This window comes from Priapulus caudatus, unplaced genomic scaffold, assembly GCF_000485595.1.
Source record: "Priapulus caudatus unplaced genomic scaffold, Priapulus_caudatus-5.0.1 Scaffold1346, whole genome shotgun sequence".
NCBI lineage: Eukaryota > Metazoa > Priapulida > Priapulimorpha > Priapulimorphida > Priapulidae > Priapulus > Priapulus caudatus.
In genome coordinates this window covers 8,895-19,781 of record NW_014578407.1, presented here as the reverse complement: position 1 = coordinate 19,781, position 10,887 = coordinate 8,895, and the positions used below count along the sequence as shown (strand labels likewise).

The 10,887-nt window shown below is 41.5% G+C and overlaps 1 protein-coding gene across 1 annotated transcript in view; it reads left to right on the top strand.

Annotated features, from left to right (window-relative positions):
• The window catches only part of LOC106816316 (neurogenic locus notch homolog protein 3-like), a 38,878-nt gene that overhangs the window by 22,176 nt on the left and 5,815 nt on the right, over positions 1-10,887 (top strand). Inside the window, exons 3-4 of the mRNA XM_014820897.1 lie at positions 5,545-5,703; positions 6,491-7,465. Coding sequence (XP_014676383.1) covers positions 5,545-5,703; positions 6,491-7,465 — 1,134 coding nt within the window. The remainder of the gene's footprint in view (positions 1-5,544; positions 5,704-6,490; positions 7,466-10,887) is intronic.

The window sequence follows — 10,887 nt, the reverse complement described above, 5'->3', positions numbered from 1 at the left end:
ATATAAAAATCATATAATATATATATATTTTTATATTATTAGTATTCAATATAAATATGTAACAATATTATATTATTATATTACTATATATAAAATTAAGAATTGATACGAGGAGAATAGAGAAGGGGGAGAGAGAGAGCGAGAAATAAAGAAGAGAGAGAACGCGAGGTAGAGATAAGAGAGAGAGCCAGCGAGCGATGAGAAAGGTGGGGAGAGTCGACACGCGAGAGTAGAGATAGAAGATAGAGAGAGAGCCAGCGAGCGAGAGAAACAGGTGGTGAGAGTGACACGCGAGACTACGAGATAGAGATAGAGAGAGAACCAGCGAGCGAGAGAAAAGGTGGTGAGAGTGGGAAGGCAAGCCTGGAGTAACCTTCAGGCAGGACAGAGAAGACAAAAAATAATCTGAAACAGCTAAATATCTGATTTTTCACCCGTTAAATGTTCTGTTCGCTACTGGCGACTCGCATGACGGAGCATAGCCATCGGTACGCAAATCAAGATCATCATTTAGACATAAAATGAAACTTCCCAGCACGTAAACGGCAACAATATAGTTATAGAACGTAGCGTATTTTTTCGAGTTTTCTCGTAAAATATGTAATTAAAACGAAAAATCCTGACGGCTATTTTGTCGCAATATTGTGCTTAACATGTGGCAGAATATTTTGTATCCCCCCCCACCCCCCCCTCCTATCTGTCTGTATGAGAATATATCCAAAAAACCATTTTTAATATAAAATTCAAAATTGTGTGTAACATAATTAGGTGCTGGATAAATTTCAATGAAATTTTTTGCATGACATAGAGATATATCTCTTGCTATAATAAAGACAAGTGATTGATTCGATTCATATCGCAACATAAACGTTTAATCTTCACTAGAGGCAATACCCGGCCAACGGGAGAGTATCCTATAACGTCAGGCGTTAACTGACTGATATATTTGATGCGCAACGGTTTCACGTGCGCGAGCGTGCCCTGCGTCGTGAACGTGCCCTGCGTTCGTGAGGGCGTGCTCCTAAGGTCATGCCCCTGCCCTTGACGTAAACCTGTCGCAGGTCACCGCAGCAGCACCGTCGAGGCATCGTCATGTTATAAAACGATCAGGCGCAATAGTGGCTCCAATCGTCCGGCTAACTGTCGACGACGCATCACTGGTCGTGAACGGTTCCTCGTAGTTCTAACGCACATCTCGCGGAAGAGCAACACCTGCCAGCCATTATTCGAACAACTATAATCGAGTAAAACCTCTGGAGCGACGTTCGAACCCGTGTCGTCGACATCGTCGCTATAGTTAGGGACGAGGAAAGGGGCAAAGCTTGCCCGGGTTTCCTACAAGCAAGTGCGAAGCTGTGGGTACGAGTCGAAATGAAACCGCGCGAATATTATAATAAATATACGAGCGAATATTATTATATATATTATTGAAATATGTACGGCGAATATTATTAATATATTATTGAATATTAAGCGAATATTATTTATATATGTTATTGAATATTAGCGGCGAATATATTATATATATTATTTAATATTAACTGCAAATATTATTATTATAATATTATTGAATTTAACGGCGCAATATATATTAATATATTATTGAATATGTAACGGCGAAATTTAATATTATTATATTATTTGAATATTACTGCGATTAAGAGCGGTAACAATAACGAAGAGAATGCAGCTACGTTATACATTGGTAATAGCGGCTGTTCAGTGGTTTGTTGATCTCGCGTGATAATTGCAGCGATAAGCGATGGAACTATTGGCTTCCCAATCGACCGACTCGCTTCATCACACGTTAGCAACTTTAATCAGTAGCCGCGCGCAATATTCGCGTGCGCGTTATGGCACAGCGAGCCAAGGGCGACTATTGGCAGGTGTCGCGCGCTCTTGGTGACCATGGCAGCGCAGGGCTTTTTCGGTACAAAAATCTCGTTCAAATACGTTTGTAACTATTGCTCAATCGAGCGCGTGAGGGGATACGGTGGTCATCGTGCCTTAGAAAAACATTTTATAACCGCATGTAGAAATAATTTAACCGAGTAAAAATTACAGACATTTAAGGCCCAAATGCATGACTGTTACACGTAATTTAACCTCGGATAAATGATTTACGAGCGGTAGACGCCTCATCTCGTGTCCGCCTTCCGTCCCTTCCGACTGTCACGTTTAGCTTGGCGGGCGAAGAAAAGTGAATTATTAATCATGTGTTCTCGTGTGTTTAAGCAATGTGTTTGTTTGCTATCAATCGCTGGTAATTCATGAATAGCCGAAAATCAGTGTGAAATGTGGTCTGTTGTAATGGGAAGAGAGAGAGAGGAGAGGAGAGAGAAAAGAAGAGCGAGAGAGGAGAGAGAGAGAGAGAGAAAGAGAGAGAGAGAGAGAGAGAGAAGAGGAAAGAGAGCGAGAGAGAGAGAGAGAGAGAGAGAGAGAGACAGAGAGAGGAAGAGAGCGAGCGAAGAGAGAGAGAGAGAGAGAGAGAGAGAGAGGAGAGAGAGAGAGGAGAGAAGAGAAGAGAGAAGAGTAGGAAGAGAGCGAGAGAGAGAGAGAGAGAGAGAAAGAGAGAGAGAGAGAGAGAGAGAGAGAGAGGAATAGACGAGAGAATAGAGAAGCATAGAGAGATAGAGAGAGAGAGAGAGGAAGAGAGCCGAGCGAGAGAGAGAGGAGAGAGAGAGAGAGGAAGAGAGGAGAGAGAGAGAGGAAGAGAGCGAGAGAGAGAGAGAGAGAGAGAGAGAGAGAGAGAGAGAGAAAGAGAGAGAGAGAGCGGAGAGAGAAGAGAGAGCAGAGAGAGAGAGTAGAGGAGAGAGAGAGAGAGAGAGAGAGAGAGAGATGAGAGAGAGACTCGGCAAGTCGTATAATTAATAATCAACAGAATTATTAAAAAAACGTTATTATTAAAACTCGTATATAAAATCGATTACTAGTCTCTTAACGTTCCTGTTTATAATATCCATTCATTGTATTCAATATCGACGGGTATGCTATTGCGCTTATTGTTGTTTATATATGCTGATGTATTTATAAAAAAGAATTATAGAAACAAATTAATTGATGAAACGCCTGGCACAATTCTTCTCTGCTGTCGTTCAGAATCGCTGTGATGCAAATGGCGCTGATGGCGCCAGCTTGGAATATTTATTCGCGGTTTTTACTGATAGCAGGACTCTTTAATCACTGTGAGTAATTAACAAATCCTGCATAGTCGACGTCTGTGATTTACACATATAGAGCCAAGGATCAAATAGATAGATAGAAATAGATAGATAGATAAGTAGATTGATTGATTGATTGATTGAAGATAGATAATAGATAGATAGATAGATAATTGATTGATAGATAGATTAGTAGATAGATTGATAGATAGAATAATAGATAGATAATTGATTGATTGATTGATTGATAGTAAGTAAGATAGATAGATAGATGATAATAGATAGAATAGATTGATTGATAGATAGATGATAGATAGATTGATAGATAGATAGATAGATAGATAGATTGATTGATTGATTGATTGATAGATGAGATAGGATAGATGAGATAGGTAAGATAGTTAGAATGAGATAGATTGCATGATAAAGATAGATAGATAGATAGAATAGATAGATAGATCAGATAGATAGATAGTAGATAGATAGATAGATAGAATAGATAGATAGATAGTGATGTAGATAGAAATTAGATAGATAGATAGATAAAGAAGATAGATAGAGTAGATAGATAGATAGATAGATAGATTAGATAGATAGAATAGATAAGATGATAAGATGAAGATAGATAGATAGATAGATTAGATAGATAGAAAAGTATAGATAGAATCGAGTAGATACGCATAGAAGATAGATAGATAGATAGATAGAAGAAGATAGATAGATAGAGATGAGAATAGATAGAGTTAAATAGAAAAAAAAAAGCAGAATCTAGATTATGTAAATAGAGGGATAGATGGATGGACGAATAGACGGACAAACGGAGCGGACCAGGCGAACGAACGCAACGAAAAAGGACGGAGATCTCGTTTATGGTTTGGGTGGTATTGGGGATATTTGCAATAGATGACTTCGTTCCCAGTATTTTTTAATATTGTTAGCATATTCTATCGAACTAAAATTACAACGTACACTCTGCTTCTTATACTATATCTAATTACTTGTGCAATGCTATTATCTAATTCCCGAAATATAACGTCTATCATTGAGCGTGTTGTAGGTTTGCGATCCAACCTTCCCACCAGCACGTCGATCAAGGGTACACCAGTCTTTTCATGCGATTATTACGTGCCTGTGTTGGGATTCCTCTTAATCTCACTTTGCTATTTGACTTCTCTTCACAGTATTCTTCAGAATTCTTTCTTCAGATTTTACTAGACCGTCAAGTGAGAGCAATGTACGATCACTTTATGAAAAGTAACTCTACATGCGTATACGGTGTGTTGAGTTTTAGCAGCGTTGCGGATTGTTCTCACTGCGCACGCAACACGAGAGCCTCACTATCGATGACGTGACATGTATTTTGCCGCTCCTTCAGGTATCGCCATGCAGGCGACATTTACGATCATTCGACAGACAGAATGGTAAGCGGCGACGAACCCGATGTTAGCTACTGTGCATCGGCCCTTATTCCCGGTGCTCCTTGCCGTCGAAGGTTTTACTATGGTCAGCTTTGCAGAGAGTGCGTGTCTCGCGCGCACGTATAAATACCGGGTAGTTCTGAACCTCTGCTTTTGTCGGCCACATGTATTCTTAATTAGGTTAAACAGCGTATATATGTGTGTGCGTGCGCGCAGGCGTGTGTGTGTTGGTGCCGTGTGCGTGTGCATGTGCGTGTGCGTGTGTGTATGCGTATGCGGTGCGTGCGTGCGTGCGTGCGTGGCGTGCGTGCGTGCGTGGCGTGCGTGCGTGCGTGCGTGTGCGTCGTGGCGTGCGTGCGTGTGTGTGTGTGTGTGTGGTGTGTGTGTGTGTGTGTGTGTGTGTGTTGTGTGTGTGTGCGTAATGCCTGTGTGTGCGTACGTGCGCGTTGAGTATGTGCGCCCGTACCGCCCTTGCTCGCGCAGAAAACGCATCTGAGGGGGTGTAATTTTAAAAATGTTATGGGGGAAATTTCCCAGACCCCCCCTTCGCGTGATCACAACTTTGCGTTATGGTTAGACCCCCCCTGGACCCCTCCTGTACACGCCCCTGCCGAGCAAATTGCCAACATTGAAAAACGAACCCCCCCCCCCCAATGTAAAGCTGGCTACGGGCCTGCTGTATACACACAACGCATCATCGATCATGTACCTAGTTTCCCGTATACTGGGCTGTAATTTGTTTTCATACCCATGTTAAAAATATACGAGCTAGAAGAAAGAAGGTTTCACATGATCGTTATTATATAGGGAATGGCCAAACTACCTCGTATATTACAAATGATCACACAATAATCTACACAATGAAGATATACAATAAAGTACTCACAGAACGCGTCGAGTACTCTCTCAAATCGACCACACGTGGTGTATGCTTTAGGCTATATCTTCTGCCTTTGCCTGTGCAGCTGCCTTTCTGGGTGAGGATTGTCTGGATAACAAGCAGTGTACAACGTCGCATAGTACGTGCAATCTGGACTATACCTCTGGGAGACAGCGGTGCGAGTGCCAGCCTGGGTATAGAAGAGTGACCCTGTCTTTCCATGGCCGTGGAAGCTGCGAGTTAGGTGAGTCTATCTTACATGACCGATTGTGTTTGTTTATATGTCCAATGTCAAGCTCAAGTTCAGGTTGAATAGTATTTATGTACACTGAGCACAAATAATTATAGCAAATGAAATAGGATGATGGTAAGCCGTCTTCCATGACCTTGGTAAGACTCAAGAGCATGGTCGGGGAGATGGACAAGGTCGCTAATCGTACTTAGAATAACTGCTATTACGAACGTATCATCTCACGAATAAATTGGAAAACTGCATGATTGTAGATATATTGCGTTTTACTTAATACTCCAGCACAACAATCATCACAAATTTGTGCTATTATATACATGCAATAACACAATAGATGAACAGCAAACGTGCGCCCGCCATCTTCAGATTCGCGATAACGGAATATTCAAACTCTCGCACAAAACGAGCGCACGCTGTTACGTAACGTGAATATATATTATTCTATAGACAAGTGAGTATCTTGAAATCCATATAAAAAAGTAATTAACCTAATGTAGAGTTAGGGTTTCGGTTTCGCGAGGGCAAACCCCACGCGCTAGGTTTATTGACATATATGTAAGCAATCTAATTAGTAATGCAGATCGGAGCACATATTTGTGGAAAGAATGATGTGCGAGTGCTCTATGACATGTTAGTTTTACTATACACATTTGGCGTTACGCCAGGAGTACCGTTAAGTATCAGAGCTGTTGAGAAAATATGAAAACGGTTGTTGAAAACGAGAGAAATTCTCGCTTTAATGCACGCGTTCAAAACATTATAAGAGTTGCTTCTATTTCAGATGATCCATGTCAGCGTGCCAAGTGCGAAAACGGAGGAATCTGTTATGTTGATAACACCAATCAGGCTACGTGCGCTTGTAGGACAGGGTTCTCCGGTCCCAGCTGCGGCAGGAGTACATGTGACACACTCGACTGTCACATGGGCTCGTGTTTGATAGAGCCATTTACTGGTTCGCCGATGTGCAAATGTCCTAGCGGTATATTTGGCGAACAGTGCACTGATACTCCCTGCATTACTGCGCAATGTAATGGTGGAACATGTGTTGTTAACCCTATTTCAAATTCCTCAACCTGTGTTTGTCCTCCTGGAACAACGGGAGCAATGTGCGACATGGACCCATGTAATGCAGCCGATTGCAACAATGGGACTTGTGTGGTCGATCCTGATTCATATGATCCATTCTGCCTCTGTCCTCAAGGAACATTTGGAGACACGTGTGAAAACAATCCATGTGATTTATTAGGTTGCAATGATGGAACTTGCCTTGTGGACCCTGTGTTCTATACTGCCTCGTGTCTGTGTCCTCATGGAATAACAGGAGCATTATGTGATATGGACCCATGTAGTACTTTAGATTGCCACACAGGTACATGCGTTGTTGACCCAGTTTCCTATACTGCCTCGTGTACTTGTCCTCATGGAATAACAGGAGCAATGTGTGACATGGACCCATGTAGTACAACAGACTGTAACAAGGGTACTTGTCTGGTCGATCCTGGTTCATATGATCCACTCTGCCTCTGTCCTCAAGGTGTATTTGGAGATATGTGTGAGCTGAATCCATGCAGTACACTAGATTGTAACACTGGTACTTGCGTTGTTGATCCTGTTGCCTATGCCGCCTCCTGTCTGTGCCCCCATGGAATAACAGGAGCCATGTGTGATATGGACCCATGTGGTACAACGGACTGTAACAACGGTACTTGTCTGGTCGATCCTGGTTCATTTGATCCATTCTGCCTCTGTCCTCAAGGTGTGTTTGGAGATATGTGTGAGACGAATCCATGCAGTACACTAGATTGTAACACTGGTACTTGCGTTGTTGATCCCGTTTCTTATACTGCCTTTTGTGTTTGTCCACATGGAATAACAGGAGCAATATGTGATATGGACCCATGTAGTACAACGAACTGTAACAACGGTACTTGTCTGGTCGATCCTGGTTCATATGATCCACTCTGCCTCTGTCCTCAAGGTGTATTTGGAGATATGTGTGAGACGAATTTGTAATTTGTTTTCATACCCATGTTAAAAATATACGACCGAGAAGAAAGAAGGTTTCACATAATCGTTATTAAATAGGGAATAGCCAAACTACCTCGTATATTACAAATGATCACACAATAATATACACAATGAAGATATACAATAAAGTACTCATAGAACGCGTCAAGTACTCTCTCAAATCGACCACACGTGGTGTATGCCTTAGGCTATATCTTGTGCCTTTGCCTATGCAGCTGCTTTTCTGGGTGAGGATTGTCTGGATAACAAGCAGTGTACAACTCCGCACAGTACGTGCAATCTGGACTTTACCTCTGGGAGACAGCGGTGCGAGTGCCAGCCTGGGTATAGAAGAGTGACCCTGTCTTTGGATGGCCGTGGAAGCTGCCAGTTAGGTGAGTCTATCTTACATGACCGATGTGTTTGTTTATATGCCCAACGTCAAGCTCAAGTTTAGGTTGAAGAGTATTTATGTACACTGAGCACAAATAATGATAGCAAATGAAATAGGATAATGGTAAGCCGTCTTCCATGACCTTGGTAAGGCTCAAGAGCATGGTCGGGGAGATGGACAAGGTCGCTAATCGTACTTAGCATAACTGCTATCACGAACGTATCATTTCAGGAATAAATTGGAAAACTGCATGAGTGTAGATAAATTGCGTTATATTTAATACTCCAGCACAACAATCACCACAAATGTGTGCTATTATATACATGCAATAACACAATAGATGAACAGCAAACGTGCGCCCGATATCTTCAGATTCGCGATAACGGATTATTCAAACACTCGCACAAAACGAGCGCACGCGGTTACGTAACGTTAATATATATTATCTTATAGACAGGTGCCTATCTTGAAATCCATATAAAAAAGTAATTAACCTAATGTAGAGTCAGGGTTTCGGTTTCGCGAAGGCAAACACCACGCGCTAGGTTTATTGACATATATGTAAGCAATCTAATTAGTAATGCAGATCGGAGAACATATTTGTGGATAGAATGTTGTGCGAGTGCTCTATGACATGTTAGTTTTACTATACACATTTGGCGTTATGCAAGAAGTACCGGTAAGTATCAGAGCGGTCGAGAAAATATGAAAACAATTGTTGTAAACGAGAGAAATCCTCGCTTTAATGCACGCGTTCAAAACATTATAATAGTTGCTTCTATTTCAGACGATCCATGTCAGCGTGCCACGTGCGAAAACGGAGGAATCTGTTACGTTGATAACACTACTCAGGCTACGTGCGCGTGTAGGACANATCTGATTAGCGGCGAGCAATCGAGCGTACAGAAGTAAATACGGCAAAACTTTGCTCCAGGCGAATACCTGATGAATGGAAACAATCTAGTTAATAGCTTTGGCAGAAGCATGCACTAATTGCAGTTGAATAAATTCAACTTGAATAACTTGAGAAATGACGTCAGGCAAAAGCCTGCTCGCTGATTGGACGACCTAATCACAGTCGCTGCAACCTGCTCACTCATTGGCCGGTCTGGCTCAGTCAGCAGCCACCCACTTTCATAGAGTGAGGGGTTAACTCTCTGGTGAGTAGGCCCTCTAGCGACCGTTACGATCAGGAGCGGTAATCATTAACGTTAGAACCCTCAGCGACATTACGTCTGTCAGTCCAAGGTCGCTAAAAAGCTATTTTAATTATTTATATTTATTATTTCATATTTGACCAGAAATACTTATATATTATTAATTGTTAATTATGAATTAATAAGGTTCTTTGATTGAATCGACGGGATGTACATCTTAGCAACATTTCTACTACGAACTAGAATTTCAATCTAGATTAATTTTAATTTACAGCGCCCGTTCGAACTCATTAGCTGCATAGAGCTGGCCAGGGCACTCAGCAATCATTTACTCCAGCTGTTCTGGTTGAATAATTTTGAATTTTAACTAGAATAGCTGCATGCGCTTTTCTTAACTTTAATTACCCACTGTATGCTCACGGCGGATCTAACAGCTCTGGGGGATATCTCTGCAATCACGATACAAGCGAACAGATGAAATACACATACGTCAGTCATTTATGAACATTTCGAAAGTCCTTTCTACTTATTGTGTTTGAAAAAAAATTTAAGCTGAAAATTTTCCGTCTAGATCAGAAACAAAACGGTTACAGCAGCTCACGTGTCATTCGTGTTGCTGACATGGGTCACACCCAAGGTCACACGCACCAATAGCCTGTAGCGAATTGTTCACTATTTCATCCCCGGAAAAAGCTTCGTTCTCTCCTTCTTTGTAATATTCGGCACTAGAGTGCACTATAGACTGCATTATAGCTGCACTATCTGCATCTAAGGTTGATGCCCTATAGAAAGCGTATGTAAACTAGATGCCCTATAGAAAGCGTATGTAAAGTAGATGCCCTATAGAAAGCGTATGTAAACTAGATGCCCTATAGAAAGCGTATGTAAACTAGATGCCCTATAGAAAGCGTATGTAAACTAGATGCCCTATAGAAAGCGGGCGTGTGTAAATAGATGCCATATAGAACGCGTATTAAAGTCAGATGCCGCTATGAGAAAGCGTATGTAACCGTAGATGTCCCTATAGAAAGCGTAACTGTGAAAGTAGATGCCCTATAGAAGGCGTATGTAAAGTAGATGCCCTATAGAAAGCGTATGTAAAGTAGATGCCCTATAGAAGGCGTATGTAAAGTAGATGCCCTATAGAAGGTATGTATACGTAGATGCCCGTATAGAAGCGCGTATGTAAAGTAGAATGCCCCTATAGAAGGCGTATGTAAACGTAATGCCTATAGAATACGTATGTAAAGTAAGATGCCGATATAGAAGGCGTATGTAACGTAGATGCCCTCTTAGAAGTACGTATGTGTAAAGTAGAATGCCCGTAGTAGAAGGCGTATGTACGTAGATGCCCTATAGAGATACGTATGTAAAGGTAGAATCCCTATAGAAAACGTATGTAAACTAAGATGCCCTAAGAAAACGGTATGTAACTAGATGCCCTATAGAAAACGTATGTAAACTAGATGCCCTAGTCTGAATAGCGTGAAAAATGAAAATGCTCTTGTCGTGTAATAGTGTCATTCTGGCAGCTAAACGTTGATGAGTGAAGTTAGAACCGTGAATCAGTGATTATCTAGCATGAATATATAGTACATTGTGTATGCCCCCAAACTAGTG